Source organism: Sinocyclocheilus anshuiensis, unplaced genomic scaffold (assembly GCF_001515605.1).
Source record: "Sinocyclocheilus anshuiensis isolate Anshui unplaced genomic scaffold, SAMN03320099.WGS_v1.1 scaffold863, whole genome shotgun sequence".
NCBI lineage: Eukaryota > Metazoa > Chordata > Actinopteri > Cypriniformes > Cyprinidae > Sinocyclocheilus > Sinocyclocheilus anshuiensis.
The window spans coordinates 994,877-1,017,315 of record NW_015547725.1 but is presented as its reverse complement, the minus strand read 5'-3'; the positions used below and the strand labels follow the sequence as shown (position 1 = coordinate 1,017,315).

Below are 22,439 nucleotides of genomic sequence, written 5' to 3'. Positions count from 1 at the left end.
CACAGCATGTGAGTACTAAACTAAGTTCTCATTCACACACAAGTTTACATTAAAAACACACGAGTTACAAAAAACAGTCGTTATGTCTGTGAAGGTAAACAGCTGGGAAATAAACCACATGTTTATTTTTTATCTGTGTGGCAGCAGCAATATACATGAAATAAATCAATAAATCCACTGCTCTGTTGTCTCCTCTGAGGCTGGGACTCTAAACAGTGTTCTGTGCTCGTCTGTGCAGCCAATGACAGAACAGTTAACATGTTTTGCTCAAACTTTCGCCATGGCATTAGCACTCCGTTGTTGCTTGCGAAAACACAATAACGGCAACGTGGGTGTAAACTTACAGATTAAGGGGCGGTAATATTATAATGAGATCCCTTTGCCACGTCACCAAGGGAGCGAAATCAGACACGCTCGTTTTCTCAGATGCTTGCAGATAAAGGCTTACCAAAACAAAGTTACTGGGTTAATCTTTTTCACGTTTCCATGGTTGGCAGATGCACCAGGGACCTGATTATAGCACTTAAAACCTGGAAAAGACAGATTTTCATGATATGTCACCTTTAAGTTTTCTCTTGGTACAAACAAAAATGAATTTAGCAAATGTCAACAAGGATGACAGTAACAAGCAACTACAGAAGCCGTTGAATGTAGGATCTCAAATTAACAACCACATAACACCTAAACACTATCACAGAGCAAGGCTACCTTTCCACAAAGCTCAAGCTTTTGAAAGCAATAAGCTTATGATACTATATTTAGAGGAGAAAGGAATGGCATGCTAATAGGAAATCTCACCTGGAGGCTATTACCTGACGATACTAAAGAACATCAGATTTGAATCCAAACAGCCTGATGGTCATGTATAAAAACCCCCAAAAGATAAACCCTAAAACCATTATCGTAGTAAGACAGACAAAACAATTCCTTTGGAAGGCTGAAGATGTTTTGATGCAATTACACACACACACACACACACAATGCATATGAAACCTATTGCTTGACAATACAGTCTCACAGATAGGTTGGAACTAGAACTATTGGAACTATGCAGAGACCGAAGAAAATTCCTGGCTAATCTGAAAAGCCACTTTCAAGGTTTCCAGCGCAAGTGTACAAAAAAGGACACTTCTAAACAAGATATCGTCAAGATTTTATCTGTTATGTTTCCAGAAATCATGCAGAGATCTTCATACATCAAGATTAAGAAAACCAAACAAAGGCACTAACAAATCTAAAAACGCCTGGAGATTGGAACAAACCTGGAACAAACCAAAGCCAGATTTACTGCATCTAAGCAGATCCAAGCAAAACAGTACTCTTGTAGTAGACAAGGGCCTCAATATTTGAGCCAAGGTAAGTGACAAACATACCCTTCATGTCTCCAGCATGGCCTTCTGTCAGCAAACAGCTGAACATAACACTTGTCCAACATAAACTCCATAAGCAAAATGGGGAAACCTTTTTAGATCAAGTGAACAGACAGAAACCCCCTTCATCACAGGACTGTAGTCCGACGATCCTTCCTTAAGATTGAACGTCAACATTTTGCAGAAATATTTACTTTCTGTAATCCATTTGTCTTAAAATACCACACGACATTGGAATATAAGGGACCTCAAATTTTACAAAACCTAAATCAAGTAATTCACCAACTCTTTATTTCCTTATTCTAGTTTACAGCTACAATGATGGAGGAAGATAAGCCGGATATTTCTGAGTCACATCATCTTCATAGAGACCACTTCAGGGAAGTGCAACTAAACAAAGACCAATAAAGACTCTGATTCCAGAGTGAGGGGAGTGCATTCGTAACTCTGTGACCTTGTGGAAGGGATTCCCATAAAGTCCTAACATCTGGTTTACTTACAGTATGCTGAATTAAAGGACACTCCAAGTTTTATGCAGCAAGTCTAACAACATGTTGCAAACTGTTACCAGTCAATTCAGCAGAGGTCAAACAAGTTAAGCTCTGAGTGAAGCAAAACGAAAAATTATATCCTTCAAATTTAAAACACCATTCTATGCAAAATATAAATATAAATTTATTTTTTAAAAACTCATTTTTAAATTTAGATAAACGCATACATTTATCCAGGTTATGTACCCTAATATTTAATAATATTGGATGCATGACTGAGACATTTAACGATATCAAATTAGGGTTGTGACGGTGAGGATTACCGCAATTCGGCGTCAAGCAATTGTTCGTTTGAGTTTTCCCTCGGATTTCTTGGCTTTCAAATAGATTGAAAAAGCGCCGTACGAACTTTACTTTCAAATTAGCGGCAATTCAGCTTTGATTCAATTCAAGCAACAACAGCGTCAAACTCATAGAACTTTTATTAACAAAACGAATAAAAATACACCATATATGCCTAATAAAATAACAAATGACTTAGGAAACACTGTGGAACCAAATAAATAAGAAACATAGAACGTTTATTAGCAAAACGAATAAGAAAGCTTGGAGGCATGGTATATACACCTTGATGTAAAATAAAATAAAATACACAAAGTTTAAATAGGTATATAAAACTGAAAATCAGCAAACACTGTGGAACCAAATAAATAAGAAACAAATGTTTAAATAAACTTCCAGTCAATAGGCTTTTCAAAATCTAAAATATTGCCAAACAGGCGCAGACTGAGACACTAACACAATTAAAAGAGGTTTTGAGTCCACTTTGAAAATTATGGTACAAGTCAATGCAAAGACTTTTTATGCGTTTCAGTCTTCTCACTGAAATGCGTTTGGATATCTTAATTTTGCTTTTAAACACCCCCAAGAGGGACCGCCCATAGTCTTACAAAATTCTGTGGGGAAACACTGCAATCTACCATTTATTCTTTTCTTTATATCTATCCCTCACTTTCAAACATAGCAGCACTAGTGCTTCCCGTGTTTCTTATAGGCCCGTGTGTTTTTGAAGTGTTAATAACTAATGAATTCATGGTAACCAAGCACAATATTGCATAGGTTTTAAAAGCAACAACGCTACTTTTGCCTCTACTGTCCTTGGTGAGAGCTGATCATTGATACCACTCTCAAACATGCCTTGACAACACTAAGAATCATTGATACACCGGATACACTACACAAGATTTGGCAAGTTTGAAATGTTTTTTCTACCCCCTTTTTTCCGCCCCAATGTGACTTACACATAGGCCTGGGCGATAAAACGGTATCGATATTTATCGACGGTGCACCTTATTCGATATCGATAGAAAAATTGTTCGATATAGCACACGATATATAGGCACGTACTATGAGTGACGCAGACAGCACACACAAACACGAACACATGCTGAATTGAGTGCTCTGCCTGCGATGAAGAGATTGTGAATAAAGAATGAATATTAGTCGAATTTAAAACTGCTGCACTCGCGTCTCAGTTTAAACTTTTAGAAAACACATCACGAATTTGTGGAGGTTTATTCCTTTTCACTGAGTCTCATATGTTTTTAAATGCAATCTGTGTGAATGGCGCTGAAGTCATACATGATGCTGAATGAAACATTATATCGTTGATAAATTTTTTAGCTATATCGCCCAGCCCTACTTACACATACACAATGTTACAACACGCATCATTTGTTGCACTTGATCAGGTATTAAGATGTATATAAAAACATGTCCTAAAAAGAGGAGAGCAGATGATGTCAAAAGAAATGACAGTGAATGAAGAATATAAAAAGACAATTTACACTGTTCCACTTAGGGGGCACGATTTGATTGCCCTTGTTTGCCATATTGCCAATGCTAACAGATAAATGATTGATGAGGCAATGTTTCCAACTCAAATAGAACATGGTACATCCTTTTTGGGGCTTATTTGAAAAAAAAAAAAAAAAGTCTTCAGTTAAACATAAGCAAATACATTTAAACTGCAGATAATTTCATTTGATTGTTTGTTATTTTTATGAAATTCCGGATGCATTTTTAACAAAAGGTGTGGGGCTAAATTTCTGGGATTGCTGGAACACACCCTCTTTTTAAACTCCTGTCTATCTATATTCCCGCTTCTAAAAGCAACAAAACAGCTGACACTGGAAGACAGTGACCTTGACGGAGCGCTAAAGTGATCTCTTGTATTTTGCTCTGCCTTATTTCACTTTGACTGCCAGCGCACTTCACCATCTATAGAAGTCAAACTGAGTTGGCTGTCCTCCCATCAGCTAATTTTAGGCAGCGATCTCCAGCACTCAGCCCCTGCTGTGAGTTTGAGAGAACTCTCCCTTGAGAAGCAAAAACGGGGGTGAGCTTGGATCACTTGACACGGGCAGGTTTTGGTTTAAAGGTTACAGACAGGTGGATAAAAAGTGTTAAACAAGTGTTTTCACATGTCTGATCTATATTGCAATCATCTTTATATTTAAACAGCAAGTGGTTCTAATTCTGCTGTTTTTAACATGAAAATTTGTTTAAAAAAAAACAAAAAAAAACATACAAATTAATTTAAAAATGCACAGACCAAAGAGCTCAGAAAAATCTGTCCATCACAAACTTTCCTTTACATTATTGTATATTTAATATCTGACCTACTTTGTTACCAATAAAAGTAAAGTACCTTTAACACCACTTGCACATTTCACAATGTTTAAATCCATTCCGTGGTTTTAGATTTGGGTTTCTTACACTTTTTGTACATTTAGTCTTCATGACATTTCCATGGAAAAGTCATAACGTCAAAGAAATCTGAACCAACTGTACAAACAACACCTGCAAAAAGTAAACATGACTTATCACACAAACGTGTGAGAGCTTAAGCAAACATCTGAGATGGACATGATTTCCAGTAGCATGGGCATGTTTACACTTACTTAGAGACATGGCTGAAAATAATATCCCAAAGATGACAACGCACACCAAGACAGCAGAACGTGAGCATAGCACAAGCTACAGATGCTACAGCAGTTCACATACATTTCAATTAGTCATGCTGTCTCAAGAAAGAAACCCCATAATCTTGAGCGCATATGGTGAAAAACTCACTTGGAAGGGTTAAATGCAGATTATCTTGGTTTGAACACACTATCATTTTTTGCTTAGTTTGAACTAGGGATATGCCGGTATCAGATTTTCATGTTGCGATTAATTGCTCATGCTTTTATCACGGTATGCGGTGTTATCACGGTGTTGAAATTTAGTTTAAAAAAAGTGCTGTCATAATACAGTATAACAGGTTTAATAACTTTTTTCTTATAACAAAAATAACTGAACATTTAAATGCAATAAAGCAATACAGAAAAATGTATAAAGTTATAAGTTTCACACAGATTAAAGTTCAAAAGAACTATAAATACCGATAGGTATCACTTTACAATAAGACCTCATTAGTTAACCTTAGTTAATGCATTAACATTCACAATGAGCAATAGCTACATTTGCTACAGAAGTTATTAATTATTAAGTCTTAGTTCATGTTAGCTCATTAAATAACACAGTTGCAACTTTCAATTTTAACAACGTGTTATTAAATATTGGAATACCTAAGATTAATTCGTGTTTAAACAATATGAGACTAAGATTAAACAATATCGTGCATATTCATCACCGTGATATATCGCATTACCGAAAACCGGCACAAGTCTAGTTTGAACAGAAGCTACGCTAATTTTTGTATATTTGATTCTCTGTTTCTGCCACGTGATGGGAATCCCGAGGTTACTAGGAATTACACAAGTTTCAGTCTGGATCCAGCACTTATGAAGATCTGAGATGACCAAACACCTAAGAAAGATGCCAACCCCTCAGAGGACCTCAGATGATGCCAACCCTGAACCAAAATACAAAACTACCAAATTTTCCTATAAGTTTGATCACAACATATCATCACTGCTGCTAATAGTGTTCACCGTTTTTTTTAATACATGTTATTAACTGCATTATTTTTTTCTGCACATATCCGTCATATGGACATCACCTTGACATAGTTACCTCACCACTGATAAGCTACTGCTAAATGTAATATAGACACTTTCATTTTCTGTGAAGCTGCTATGCAACGATTTGTATCGTGAAAAGTGCTATACAAATAAACATGTAGGCCATTGAATTGAATAGATTTTTTTTTCTGAAGAAAGACAAAAATAAATAGCAATGAAAGCAAAAATATTAAATGCCATGGATGTATGTTTAATGATTAATGCACTATTTTGTAGAGGGGGTCAAAATGACAATTGACAATTTTTACCTGAGATTTGGAGCCAAATTAAAGGGGGATATAAAAACTTTAGCAACAGGATTTCCAGAGATCCAGGGATTTCAGTGTTGTTTCCGGAGTAAATTGTTAAATTATATACACATCTTCAGAGTTTAAAAAACATGGGTCGCTTTGCATACAGATGCTACTTTTTTTTCTTTTAAAGACGAATGTCTGAAGAAAAAATAAAGCTGAAACTGTAAATATATCTTGTTTCCCAAATAGGGCCTTTAAAATGTAGATTACAAAAAAAAAAGTTTCTTAGGGAAGCTGAATTAAAATCAGTTTAAAGCCTCATTTCCAACGAGCAGTACGGTTCAGTATTGTATAGTACAGTACTATTTAGGACGGTACACTTTGATCCGGCTTGCATTTCCACCGGCAACTGTACCCTTACTTGATAGGCGTGGTGGAAAGTAGCGATCAACGTCATTCTCGTATGAAGAAAAAAGCACAAAATTGTCCGTGTGTATGTGTGAAAATATCAAAGTATTTTTTTTTTTTGTGTTTGCACACTGATGTAAACAACCCCAGCACGCATAAGCAGCATGGCGACCTTGTGTTGTCATTCCTCTTGTAGCACGCTCAAGTGATGATTCTGTCAACTAATCAGCATTCTGCAGTGAGTCTAGGTCACCCAATGGAAGGGTCCCAAAATAGTGGTACGGTACAGTTCACTATTTTGGTACCATTCACAAGTTCTGACAATGGAAACGGAAATAATTGTGTACCGTACTGTACTGTACTGAACCGTACCGCTCTGTGGAAACAAGGCTTAAGATGTCTTTGATACTTCTTTAGTTACAAGCATGCAAACTTCAGAAAAGTAAAATTTTTGGTACTCAGGTATGTTCTATGCAATTGTTTTGATAGACTACATTTCTAGTTTCAACAATATTTATTCTTCTGACATTCCCCTTTAAATACAATAAGCATCAGCTGTACGGAAAGTGACCCACACTTGGTTTTCGACCATTGAAAATAGGTAAAATTCAACAATTTGTCACCTTGGGATCCCCATATCCCTAGGATTGAACCATATAGGGCTTTAAAAATTAAAATAAAAAAAAAAAGAATTTCTTAACAACCAGAATAACAGGCACGCAAACTTCAGGTTCTATGCAACTGTTTTGATAGTGGGAAACAAAATACATTTCAAAAGTATCAGCTGTATGCAAAGTGCATTAACAATTTACTCAAAGAGCTACATTCAAATCCTTATATCTCTGAAAATGAATTATATAGGGCTTTAAAAATTATGATACCAAAAGAAAAGAACTAAAATCTGAAAGGATATTAAGATAAAACACTTCTTGAGTTTGTCCCCATTTTTTTAACTGTCAACATTAGTACATAATGCAAAAAATATGGCAAAAAACAACAGATTTTACTAATAGACCTAACAATATCTTTGTAAAATTTAAATAATAATGGTGCTCTTTCTAAAGTCATTTTAACCCCCTTATACAAAATAGTGGATTATTCAGTAAATAAACATCCATGACACTGGTTGAGTTGGCACGGAATGAGCCAGTTATGATCGCATGCGTAACTAAAAAGGATCCGGAAGTGTAGGACTCACAAAATTTTTACATTAGTTTGCCATACCAGCTGTCTGATCTTAGGAGTTACAGCCATCTGTGGAAGTGGAGGTGAAGTGAAGTGCCTCAGACAGATTATAACTTAAGATGTAATCAAGCGGGCAACAGCAGGGGCTTGAGTGGATTAGTTACCCGCACATATGAGTACACCAGCCCTCATGCCACAAGTTGAACCAAGTGTCAAATATATGTTTTCTCAAGCATTACTTTCAATGTACTGATTAAACTGAGAAGGGCTCTTCAGTAGCACGCTATAGGATATACCCACTTATGGATGCAACAGTTAGCCCACGGTTCAATACATAGCTCGTTTTTTTAACCACGGTTTTTGGTTCGGTTATATATCATTTAATACTATTTAAGTGCAAAACCGAGAAGAAAAAACGCAACTCACAAGCACACATTGAACCGTGGATGTCGTACCGAACGGTTCAATATTATATTGAGAATTGTGGCATCCCTATTACCCACCAAAAATGTAGTGCTTATAAAAAATAATTCATACTTATAAGCATTCAGCAAACTAACTGTTGAACTAACTGTTGCTGAAATGTGCAATGCAACTAGAACGCAATGCCTGACCCTTTTCAGTGTGACGAATGAATCAGTTGTCACGATTTCTCCTTTTGGACTTAATCAAATTGCCATGCCAAGAGTTACACAAAATTAAATTAAAATAGCAAAACTAACTATGCTTTATTTTGAGATGATTAATGGACACTATTTGCGGAATGTACTTCTAGTAGTCAATACTTTTAAAACTCTATATGAATGTGCCAGCATTTATTCTTTGCATAAAACATAGTTTTAGTTGATGGAATATAGTAAAGAAACAAACAGAATCTAATAGAGGACCATAAATATAAATTGATAGGGGTTCGGGACAGGACCTCAACAGGAGATCAAGGTTTACCCAAATTATTATAGCAGATTTGTTACCCATCATAGGCATGATTTCAAACATAACTGCACACAAGTAAATGTACAGTTCATTTTTTGTCTACATTTTTAATTTTGGCAATTTATCAAGGTGACATTCAAGGCACTTCCTTTGATATATTCAGGAAACAAGATGGAGCATCATAATCCTTCAAAAATAAATAAATAAATGATATATATATAAAATTTTATACAATAACAAAAATACATTATATTATTTAATTTGTTGATGTTAAGACGAACATGCTAGGATAGGATTATATATATATATATATATATATATATATAAAGCCAACATTCCAACTTCCCAATTTTTGCCAACATAATATTTACAAAGGTTACCTGAATTCAAAATGTATTTCATTATATACACAACAGTTCTCTAAAAACTAAAAACCATTACCAGTTGTTTATAGCCTATTGTACAAAGTACTTATTCAAACAAAAATAAAAAATCACTTCCTTTCCCATGGCAATGTGACAAAAATGGTTTAGTTCCTGCCTGTTACATTGTGGGGTCAAATAGTTCTACAGGGTCAGTGTAGCTTTAGAACACAAGGGAAATTGTTTTACATCAGTGGTGTTTCCTGACTGGTAATTCCACAAGGATTTTAGTTGTATAACACAGAAAGCATAAGCTTTTAGAATGTTTTTAGTGATCTATTAGCAGTGTTGGGCAAGTTACTCTGAAAATATTATCAAATTACTGATTACTGATTACTCATTTTAAAATGAGTACTGTTCTGATTACTTTATTTCAAAAGTAATTAGTAATTAGTTACACTACTAGTTACGTTACTTTTTTCTCCATTTTATATTTTTTATATTTTATATTAGTTCATGTTGCTTTTGTGCAATAGATGAATAACAATTTATTTGTTTCTATTTTGCGGGAGTCCCGTGAATCATTTTATTCTCTCGCATTAACGCTTCTCGTTTTTTGTAAGAAAAATATCCATATTCAAAACATAATAATCACTTTAATGTAGCTTGCGGTCACTGTTGTACACTGGAAGCAGTTCCGAGGGAATGACGTATGAGGTCGGCTTTGCGCATGCGCCACTCAGAACTGACGCACGCGGAAGCGCAGTGGAGAGATCAAAACAAAACAACGGTCACTAATTAGAAGTACAAAACGAGGATTTGTAAAGAAGAATGTCGGAGGATTTCGGTGGAGACTGATTTTCCTTTGCTAAAGTAAGGAAACTTTGCTTCCTTTGCTCCTGTTAACAAACGTTGGTTTTCACGAGACTCACTGGTGCATGCGCAACACTGACCTCATAGGTCATTCCCCCAGAACTGCTTCCAGTGTACAACAGTGAGCGCAAGCTATATTAAAGTGATTATTACGTTTTGAATATGGATATTTTTCTTACAAAAAACGCATCGATTCGCTACAGAAGGCCTTTGTTCACCCCCCGGAGCCGTGTGAGACACTTTTTTTATGGATGGGCGCATTTTATTTAACTGCTTTTGGACGGATTCAGGCAACACCCGCTGAGTGGCAGTAAACAGCTTCAAAGACCATTTTTAATATAACTCCGACTGGATTCGTCTGAAAGAAGAAAGTCATATACACCTAGGATGACTTGAGGGTGAGTAATTTATGGGCTAATTTTCATTTTTGGGTGAACTAACCCTTTAAGAGTAATTTTTTTTGCACAAAATACTGATCAACAACCAAACAAAACAACTCTGCTGAACTCAAGAGTGCATCTATTCAACTTCAACATTCAGTATAGCAACCAAAACAAAAGTAAGTGCAAATAACTGGCTACTGTGAGATAACTTCTTGAGGTAATTTCTTATAGGTATCAAAACCATTTTCAGCTGACAACCAATTTGGCCTTTTGTTTGTACATACCTGTAGTACCGCGACTGGAGGTACGTCGAGCAGACGGCTTTGGAGATGTGACTAGCTGAGCCAAAGTCTATGACTTTCACCCGGTAGGGCTGCCGTACAGGGTCCACCAGCATGATGTTCTCAGGCTTCAAGTCCGCGTGGATCAGTCCCATGGCCTTCAACTTTTTTAGCGCCGTGGCCACCTGCTGAAGAATGGTACGGATCACCTTCAGAGGAAGCGGGCTGAATTTGTTTTGCTTGAGGAAATCATACAGGTTCTGCTCCAGCATCTCAAACACAAGACAGGTGTGGCTGCGGTGCTGGAAACACTCGAAAGCTCGCACTAGATTATGTTCATCCGCATTCTCACTGCTGAGGCGTGCCAGGATGCCTACTTCAATCTGGCCCTGTCGTGCATACGATGGATGGTTCTTCAGGATCTTCACCGCCACAATCTCACTGGTGCCTCGTTTCCAGCATTTCACTACCTGGCCGAAAGTACCACGGCCGAGGAAGTCTAATACCTCGTAGGTGTTCTTCAAAGAGCAAAGCAACTCATGCTGCACCAACTGGTAGTCTCCATCCCCGTTTCCGGAATTTCCACCTTGCTTTGCAGGCCCTCCACCAACTGCCGCTGGCACCGCAACTGGTGGGTTTCCCACATTTGATTGCAACATTGCAGGTAACATTGACAGGTCATCTACAATCTGCATGGCGCTCCCCAAGTTCTCCAGCTCCCTGCTCTTACGTTTCAGCCCACATCTGTGGGAGCTGTCTTGCAAGTTAAAACCTCCACAGTCTTCCCGGTCACCCTCGTCCTGTCCTCCACCACCTTCACCACCTTCACCCTGTCCTCCAACTCCTTCTTGACTGCTGCTTCCCTCTCCCCTACCCCTTCCAGCTGCCCCTGTAGCTCCACTGCTGCAACCCCTTCCTTTTTCCTGGTGCTCCGACTCCTTGTCCTGAGAGGAGATGGCCCCTTTTTGTGGCTTCACCGATATGGTGGTATGCTGACGTCGCACACCACGCACAGCAGCCGTTTGCAATGGAAAATCCTGCCCAGGGTGTCTGCCAATCACAGAATCTTGTGTCTTAAACGAAGCGGTGAGTTTTGACGGGTAAGCAATGCCAAAGGTTCTACCATTCAAGTAAGTCTGTGGGTAGGCCCTCTCATGGTAAACACAGTTACTGGGCTCAACTTTGAGTTTCTTCACACTACAAAAGGCACTTGTATGAGTTTGGAAAACATGTGGTGGGTAGACCAAGACTTGTGAGGCCATACCTGTGAACACAAGAAAACCAGATACAGATCATGTTCCACTTTCAACCAATAAATTTACAAATTGTAAGATTTTAACATTTTCAAAGAAACATGGACATTATAAGACTGACCAGCCTATATCTTCCAAAATTCCTGAAAATTTGGCATGACTTTTCTCTATTCAGTACTAACTTACAAAATTACTAATGTATGTAGAGGTTTGTAAGTTTGTTGTGTGACATCACAAGTGTCCACTAACTATGTGTAAACAACTTGTGAGGGACCTTGATCCTACTGCGTGCAGTGGCTTGCATCATCAGGCTGACATCATACTTGACCTTTGCCCCTATGCTACAGCAGCAAACAGCAAGCTGCCTTGAGCAGCCAATGACAGGCCAAGATAATAACACACTGCAGCAGAAGGTTTAGTTCCTCCCTCCAATACCCACCAACCCTCCTTCCATAAATGCCATAAAGGGACTACTAACTAACTGTTCACAGGTTGAAATGACCTTTTCATTTCAGTTTCCATGAATCATGGTCTCTAGGCAACGGCTGTTTCAAAATGAGAATTGCTGTGTGGGAGAAAAAAGGACACACCAAAGGCACAGTATCATCCGTGCTTGCATAGCTTCTCTATTCTCAATATATATCCAATTATTAAAGTGAAGTTATGAAGTTATGCAAACTGCTTTTTTTGAGTCACAACTTGTGGTACTACTGTAACTCAATTATTTACACTAAATTTTGCTCTAGGGACAAATCCACCTTGGCCTTGTACAACAGGGGAAAAAAATGTTAAGGAAAGGGAACAAGACAGTGTACTTTCTGCAACAGGCCAACACATGACCACAATTCTGAAAAGACGCTGCCAATTTCACATTCATTTGACTGACATCCTGTGCAAACGTTGTGACTTGTCTAACTCAAATTAAGGGCTGAAGCACACTTAAAAATCTCAGGAGCAACTTTTCTACAGAGTAAAAACAGCCAACTGAGGTGTAGTGAGTGAAGTGAGAAAGGACCATATGAACCATATGAACACAAACATTTTAACATTATGTCACACTAACTCTATTACAATTTCAGGCTATTTGACAATCATCATATTCTTAACTGTCTGCTTACTTGTACTTGTATAAATTGATTCTGGCTGTTTTTATGCAACTGTCCTTGTAAAATTACTCACTGAATCAGGTGGCTGGTTAAGATTTGCTTAAATCATAAAATTGGGATATAAGGGTATATTTTATAAGGAAGAAAAATGCATTTCATCACTAAAAAAGAAAAGGGGAAAAAACACCAAAAAGTACCATGGAAATACCAAGTTTTTTTTTTTTTTTGGTCACGAAAGTTAACACTGCAGGACCTGTGGGATTCCTACTCTTAGTGAACATTTCTGCTAAACAGGATGCAAACAAGTAGCTTAGTGTTCCTCATTAAAGTAATTAACCTTTTAAAAGTAATTTTTGAAAGTAATTTTAGTCATATACATCAAATAAATTAAATTAAGTTTAACCCTCTTTAAACTGCAACCTAAAGTATGTTATTGGTGTGTAACAAACCTCCTGAAACATATTTGAATTACCTAGACAAGAAAAACAAACTAAAACATCACCTGGAAAGTAAATATCCCAAGCAAACCAGCTATTAATCAACTACAATCATGTATCTTAGTCTTATAAAGCACAGTGGTCAATTCCTGTTGTGTTTATTTGTGCTATGCAAACAAATAAAATAAATCAGAAGAAATGGACAGCACCTGAGTTAAATATATGAGTGTCACAGCAAAGGGTCTGAATACTTAGGACCATGTGATATTTCAGTTTTTCTTTTTTTAATAAATCTGCAAAAATGTCAACAATTCTGTGTTTTTCTGTCAATATGGGGTGCTGTGTGTACATTAATGAGGAAAAAAAATTAACTTAAATGATTTTAGCAAATTGCTGCAATATAACAAAGAGTGAAAAATTGAAGGGGGTCTGAATACTTTCCGTACCCACTGTATACTATACTAAGTATAGCTTTAGTAGAACATCCTGATACATAGCTGTTTATCTCAATCAGATTCATCAATGAGATTACTTATCTCTGAACTGAGTCTACGAAGTCTGAACTTTTCTTGACAGGTGACCGTGTGATTAAGTTGACTGATAAAATACAGTCAGCCAGAGTTTGGTCTTAACTGGTCTAGTGGGGGACATGTGAACGAACACCTGTAAAGAAGGTCAAGGTCTAATTATGGTGGTGATAGCATATAAGATATCTCATTTGCTGATGGCCTTTCAACATGTTCAATTGTAAGAAAAAAAAATATTGTTCCTCCTCGAGAAAAAAAAAAAACACAACAAGGGAAAAGGGAAGAGGAAGTTATAGTCAACAATGTCCCGTTTTCACGGAAAATGCAAATGCATATTTACAAAATTCCACAATCTAATTACACTCAATTTTTTGAAAAAAATAAGTAAAACAGCAATGTATTTAACATGGCTGGGTGACATAGACCAAAAAGCTAGCTTTTAAACTATTTAAGCCTCAATAATTTAGATTTTTGTCAAAGAGAATAATGCATTAAAACAATCATTATAATTTTGATGTCATTTCACTTTATAATCAACAATAAAAAGCACTGATATTTGCCTACAAAACAACCACTGGCTCTACACCCCTAAATTCACTACTTTATGTGCCCTCCAGAAGCTTGTGTTCTGCAAGTGACTGGCGCTTTATAATGCCATCCCAGACACACAAAATCACTTTCACAGACTTAAACCTTACTTGACCCTCTAACACTTGTACTGTCTATTCTATTTCTATTCTAACTACTTGATTTCTTTTTATTTACCATTTAAAAAAAAAAGAAAACTAACACTCTCTGTTCGGTTTTTATTCTACCTACATTTCTTTTTATTTATTAAAACACCTTGACCCTTTAACACTAGCACTCTCTATTCTAATTATATCTACTTTTTTTTTTTTTTAAAGACCCTCTAACACTAGTGTTCTCTATTATTTTTCTATTCTATCTACTTGTTTTCTTTTTATTTATATATAAAAAAAAAAAAATAAATAAAAATACATGAACTGCATTACACTAACCGGGACTTGTCACAGCACTTTGCTTTGGATACAAGCATCCGCTAAATGACTAAATGTAAATATAAAATGAAATTCAATTTCAATACTCAACATATCCTAGCATGCAGATACAAATTCATTATATTTCCAAAAGATAACTTTCTTACCCCTTTAAATCACAGTGCTCTAATCTCGCTTTCTTGTGTCTAGTGTGTTCACTGAAATGCCACAATTTTCCAAGATGCCTGGCTTTAAACACCCTTACCACTGTGAAACTTTGGAAATTTGTGGGAAAACCCAATGAATCATCTGATTTCGAGAAAAAAAAAAAAGGTACTTCTGAGTTGGGTTGGAACAGCTCGACCAGTGCAGTTTAATTTATCACTCAGTTAACATTTATGATTTGGTCCTTTTTAATGAACAAGTCAAAAGAATCAGTCAGTGAGTTCATAGTTATTGGATTATTAAAATGGATTAACTTAAAATCAGTGCAACACCATGTCTAGGGCTGGGCAAAAAAATAGATTTTTCGATATATCGTTTTTTAAAATGTGGTCGATTCAATATCGATTCTCGAAGGCCACGAATCAATTTTTTTCTATATTTATTTCCACAAACATTGAACAGAAGATTTACGTTAATCTTATTACTAGTCTAATCCACTAGATGTCACCCCCTTATTTGCCTTGCGCGATGTTACAACGGAGAGTCCGTCATTCATTCATTGCTTAAAATGGCGGATTCAGGTGCGTTCCCGACGTCAACACCACCTTCCAGGGCTCTACAGTGCGACCGAAAACTACTGCGTGCGACTATAAACATTTGTTAGGAGCACCAGTGCGACTGACCCGATCATCATCATACTTGTGATTGCTCTCAGGGGAGCTTCAAATGTTTCTACGTGTTTTTGCAGCGTTGAGTAATGTATCACAGACATATCTCACGAATCCTTTCATAAGCAAAGTGAGATTCATTGCGCAGTGAGATTCATTGCGCAGTGTAGAGAGCTTCGTTGATTATAGATGTGAGATCGAGATGAACTAAGATGAGTGCCAGCTTTTAATGATTTTTAAAGGAGTTTGTAAATGTGATACTGATTTAATACAATTCAATAAACAAGAAGTTAATATTAAGTGACTTACATTGTCTGACTATAACACTATTGTCTGATTTTGCTCTATTTCGTCGTTGAAAATAGTTTAAAACAAAGTCACAGCTGAGCCGCTGCGCATCTCCATTCAAACACAGCGGTGTCTCGTTTATGAATGAATGTTTTTTTTAAACGAATCTAGTGAGTCAGTGATTCATGATTACCCATTCATAAAGACAGTCACTTGATTCATTCCTGAATGAATCAGCCGTTCGAATGAATCAATTGAATGAATGATTCAGTGATAAAAATCAGTGACTTACCGCCACCTGCTGGCAGTGTGTTTCATTTTAAAAGTATATTTTCAGTTATTTAAATCATTTAATATTTCTATATTCAAAATGTTATATTTAAAACATTAATATCATCATGAATTTATGGATTTAATTGCACTCATTCCACTTCTGAGCCTCATTAAATGTCTGAAAGTACACCAAGCCACTTTTGTGTTCTTGTGTAAACTAGGTCTGTGTTTTTAGTTTGTTAATTTCATTAAATAGTTGGGGAAAAAACGCAATTAAAATATTTTAACGCAATTAACGCACCCGCCCCACCCAAGACTTCATCTTACATTTCATACAGTTGACCATTGACAAACATGATGCAGGGCAACAACTCACTGTGTGATGTAGCCCATTTAAAAAGCAGTTATATGACCTTAAAATGTAATATATTGGGGTAAAAAAATAAATAAATAGTTTGACCCCTGTATTAGTTTTTGTATTAGATTATTCGAATAACCTGACAAACATAAACAACAGATAAATCGATTATCAAAATAATTGTTAGCTGCAGCAAACATTACACATTATAAAACATCATTTTAAACGATTAAAAAGCATACAGTACTATTCAGAGACAATCTTTGTCATGGAATAAACTCTTTTTAATGGTTCACAGTTTGAACGTTTTCATTTCAAATAATTTATTTTCAAAATCTGAAGAGTTTTATCCATTGTCACTTCCATGCATTTTAACCATCATGCACACTGATATGAAATGTTCATTGATCAAACTAAAATTAAACCTTTTTAACATTATACAAAGAAATAATTAGTACCTGAGATTATCAGTGACACTGGACACATGGTTTGTATGTTCTTGAATAGAAACTATTCTAAATATAGAATCGTCTGTCGCTCCTCATTTGTCACTGTAATGGCTAATTAGGACGAAGACTCTGATTTTTAGGTCACAATTGTTGTTTAACACTTTAGGGACCAATTCTCACTTTTAACAAGCTCCTTATTAGCATGCATATTACTAGCATATTGGCTGTTTATTAGCATCTATAAAGCACATATTTTTGTGTAAGCATATTTTAGATCCCTTAAACTTAAAGGGTTAGTTCACCCAAAAATGAAAATTAGCTTGTGTTTTACTTACCCTCGAAGCATCTTAGGTGTATATGACTTTCTTATTTCTTCTTAAACACTTTTCTCTCACTTACGTTATCTGTCATACGCGGATCCGTTCCGGCGGAAGGCGTATGACGTATGCGCAGTGCACGCGCCTCTGATATATGCTAGTCCCGCGAGTTTGTTTAATAGGAGCAAAGGAAGCAGTTTCCTTACTTTAGCAAAGGAAAACCAGTCTCCTCTTGGTTTATATTGAAATCCTCCGACATTTTTCTTTGCAAATCTTCGGTTTGTACTTCTAATTCGTGACCGGCATTTTGTTTTGTTTTCTGTCCGCATTCGTCACTAATCATGCAACGCCGCGCGTCTTACGTCATCCGCCGGAACTGCTTCAGTGTATGACAGTCAACGGAAGTGAGAGAAAAGTATGGATAAAATATGGATATTTTTCTTACAAAAACTCATGGATTCGCTACAGGTGGCCTTTATTCATCCCCCGGAGCCATCTGCGGCACATTTTATTATGAATGCACGAGCTTTATTTGACGACATGTGGACTGTTCAACTGCAACACCCTCTGAGTGCCATTAAACAGCTTGAAAGATCAAAGACAACTTTTAACATAACTCTGACTGGATTCGTCTGAAAGAAGAAAGTCATATACACCTAGGATGCTTCGAGGGTAAGTAAAACAAGCTAATTTTCATTTTTAGGTGAACTAACCCTTTAACTACCTTACTAATCATTAATAAGCAGCAAATTAGGATTTTAATGATGCAAGTCATGATACCGATACTGGTATCGGTATCGGGCCCGATACTGAGCTCCTGCACTCGTACTCGTTAAAATGCCCCGATACCAAACGCCGATACCACACAGCATGTGATAAGTGCCATATTCAGAGATGCGCGAGCTTGTCGAGTGAATATACCTTTCTCACAGACATCACTGGAAAGTTTGTAGTTCGGTCGGATATGTCAAAAAGAAGTAAGTAAAACAATGCACAAGTTACATAATGGGAGGCAGGGAGGGAGAGAGAGCGCACTTCTGTTGTGTGATCTTTATTGATGTTCGCTCACTTAGCACGCATCATTTGGATTAAAACTAAATCGTAAATATAAGACAAGTTATAGGGACATTCACTATAAACGTCATTTATTTTCACCCTTAAGAACGACTTTCTGGCAAAAGTGAAACTAACAGCCTGTGTGCAGTTTAACTCTGAGTTCTTGTCATATTTTATTACCATTTTCTAAACTATAGCGAATAAACTGTGATAATGTGAGAAATGTTGAAGGTGTCTGAATAAATTTTGGTTTGACTGTATCTATTTGATAAATGAAAAATATTGAAAATATTGGTATCGGTACTCAGTAACGGCAAGTACCAAAAATAAAAGTATCGGTATCGGGCGAGTATTGAAAAAAATGGTATCGGTGCATCCCTAGTTAATAGGTAGTTAATAGTGAGAATTGGTCCCCAAACTAAAGTATGACCAAATGTATAAAGGCTATCTCAGAACATAATTTCAAGGGATAGTTCACCCAAACCTAAAATCATTTACTCACACTCATGTTGTTCCAAACGTGTATGACTTACTTTCCTCTGTGAAACAAAAAATGTTTGTTTTGTTTTTCCATTTTAGGTGAACTATCACTCCAAGTTGCTTCATAATTTGTTATCATTGATGTCTGTACTGTAGTATACATTGTTTACCATAAAGTTCAATATTTGAGTCAGGGGTCTGTTCAAATCCTAAGCCCCAAGTAGAGCAACAACAATGGAGATACTTGACAAACACCGATAATAAAGCAACTCAAGAAACATAAAGCTTTCAGGGACAGGGCTTAAAGGGAATACAATCATGTGGGATACAATCAAAGATGTTGGAATATGGAAGAAAAAAAGAAAACTGAATATGAAAAATACTGGCCCTACAATGAAAGTCGGTGGGGTCCAGTGTTGTTATTGACCCCATTAAATTCACTGTATGGGCAAAATCAGTTCTTCAAGATACCAAGTGAAGCAGATTTGGAATGACATGAGGGTAAGTAAATGATTTTTGTGTGAACTATTCCTTTTATAAATGACAAAAGGAAGCAACTCTGTTAACACCATGTTTGTGTTACTTTATAGTGGGAGGGGCTGGATCTCATATCAGGGGTCAAAAAGCAAGGCAATAAGTGATCTGAACTGAATGCATGCACAAGAAAACAAGGCCATAAAGCAAGAGAAATATTAACACTAACAAGTTCAGATAGGCATGATTTTCTATACTTCATATCAGAAACAATACAGTACTAAAGACGAACAACAAAGAAGGTCATTTCTGATCAACCCACTAAAATGTCAATTTCATGGAGTCATAGTACATTCTGTAGTCAGGTCTATTTTGGTTGCAAGCCTCACCACAGTGAGCAACACAGGCCGGAGTGGGCTCAGCAGAACTCAAATGGCAGCCAGGCTACCGTGTGACTCCTCTACTGAACTTCCCCCACCACTAAATGAGCTCATTCTTCTCATGCTCAGCTCAAGTCCTGCTGGTGAAAACAGCCTTAACCACCATACAACAAGAAACATAAAACACTCTGTCTGTCTCTGGGGTCACCTTCAAATGAAAACTAGCAGATTACAAAAACTACTAAAGTAAAAATTGTCATCATTTATTCATCATCATCATGCCGTTTCAAACTCATATTACTTTTACTCTTCTGTGGAACACGTAAAATGATTTGTGAAGAATATCATGGCCATATGCATGAGGACTGAGGCTGTCTAGCTCCATAAATTAAGTTATTATTCACTGGCAAGTGGGCTGTTAAACAGAGATAGTTCACAATAAAATGAAAATTCTGTCATCATTTACTCACCCTCATGTCATTTCAAACCTGTATAACTTTTATTCTTTTTTTTTGTGGAACACAAAAGATATTTTTAGAAACTGTTTTTTTGTCCATACAGTGGAAGTCAACTGTTTGGTTAACAGCATTCTTCAAAATATCTCATTTTGTGTTTCCCAGAAGACAGTTGTATAAGTTTATAATAATATTTTGGGGTGAAACATCCCTTTTCTGTAACTTTTCGAGTCAGTTTGTTCAACTTGAAAACAGTTTGATTTGTAAACCAATCAATCAGAATCCAGAGCACTGGGTATACAGGTTCACTGAATTACAAATCTGATGTTCTGACTTCTCTGATGAACCCAAAATAATAGCTATTGCAAATGTCTAATGAATAGGCGTATAGTACAATATAGTGAAGTTGTACGGACTACTGTTAATCATTTTAACATCCCCAGGTCTTCACTTTCATTATACTGAAAAAAAAGGTCAGGTCATTCTTCAAATATGCAATGTTTGTGTTCCACAGAGGAGAGTAATCCGGGTATGACATGAATTACATAATCTTCCTCATTTTGGGATGAACCATTCCTTTAACTGCTACTGTCAAAATAATAATCATCATGTAATTTTATTTCAAGACAAACAGCCCTCACTTTAATCAGATATTGAAAAATGATCTGGCAAAAGCACTATGGGTAATGTTAACACCCCACATGATTTTTTTTTCTCATGCATAATAAACAAGTCTATTTTTATTTAACACTTGACCTAGCAGATGCATGTTGCCTCAAAACAACCTCAATTATCACTTTTGAAAAAGTATCCCAATGCACTCTGTTGAGGACTAGGGCGTCGGGAACTCATTATCTTCTCTCATTACATACTTTTATTTAGTCACTTTCACTAATTTCAGTGTTTAACTTCTAAACGCTGTGCATACTTGCTTGGATTGATCTGATCAAAAACTAATCAATACCTGGGTTGTTAAAGACTAAAGGTTTCTTGGTTTTAGCACGCTACAGTAACTTTCATTACATAACAGCAACAGTGAACTAAATTATTAATGCATTACTACAGACACAACCAAAAGCACAATTTGAACTGTTTCAAAATGACAAGCAACTGATTATACACATATACACGCCTGTCTATTTATGCATCCGTTTATTTTACTGGTTACATACCAAAGTTAGGCTGTATCTCATCTGATTGTGTCCCAAATCCGAGTAAGTTGTCTACCTACACATGAGTTACGAATACAATAAAACCCATAAATCAAAACGAATAAAAACGTTCGCTTTATCACAGGTAATAATCGCACTTTGCAACGCGTCTATGATGACAAAATAAGTCTATAGGAAGCTCACTGGGATTGTGACACAGCCGATGTGACCATCCGTTTTGGTTCGACTGTTCCATAAACAGCCCGAGATAGTAAACGATCAACAGTAAAACTAAATCGCTGCGATTAAAAAGTCTCACCTTTCACACGGACTAACAGTAGATATAATCCAGGTCTTCTCCGATCATTTTACATATTTCAACTGAACTCACAGCATGTAGATGTGTGTGTCTCATACTGCTGCCATCTTGTCCTGAGTCCACAGCACCATCGTCCACATTTTACACCTCAAATAGCTCAACAATACACGCGATCCACGACACAGAACCGAGTCCGGGGCATTGCAGTGAAGCTGGAGCTCTGCTTTTGGTGGTATGGGCGGTGGAGCCCATGTTGTGTGCGGGGAAGAGCAGCACTGACAGTCGATATCATGTCCCTGTTCACTCACTCACTCTCAGCTGCGCGAGGAATGTTTGCTGCTTATGACGCTGCGTCAGGCCGAACTAATCGAGCGAGGAGGAAATCAAAACACTCGATGCAGACATGATATATAGATCAGTGACGGCAGCCCTTAAAGGGGTCATATGATGCGATTTCAATTTTTCCTTTCTCTTTGGAGTGTTACAAGCTCTTGGTGCATAAAGAAGATCTGTAAAGTTGCAAAGACTAAAGTCTCAAATCCAAAGAGATATTCTTTATAAAAGTTAAGAGTCAGCCACACCTACCTAAAATGGCTCATTCTAACACGCCCCCACATATCTACCTCACTATGTGGGACGATTTGCATAACGCCGCCCAAATGTTCACGCAAAGAAAGA

The 22,439-nt window shown here is 36.8% G+C and overlaps 1 protein-coding gene across 3 annotated transcripts in view; it reads right to left on the bottom strand.

The window, feature by feature from the left end:
• The window catches only part of LOC107704275 (homeodomain-interacting protein kinase 3-like), a 65,185-nt gene extending 43,083 nt beyond the window's left edge, over positions 1 to 22,102 (bottom strand). For 2 of the 3 annotated variants that reach the window (XM_016507156.1, XM_016507158.1), the window contains exons 1-2: positions 21,762 to 22,102; positions 10,611 to 11,871 (exon numbers count right to left, since the gene is read on the bottom strand). In XM_016507156.1, coding sequence (XP_016362642.1) covers positions 10,611 to 11,869 — 1,259 coding nt within the window. In that variant the 5' untranslated portion in view covers positions 11,870 to 11,871; positions 21,762 to 22,102. The remainder of the gene's footprint in view (positions 1 to 10,610; positions 11,872 to 21,761) is intronic. The other variant, XM_016507157.1, reaches the window with a different exon arrangement.
• Between the last annotated feature and the right edge of the window lie 337 nt (positions 22,103 to 22,439).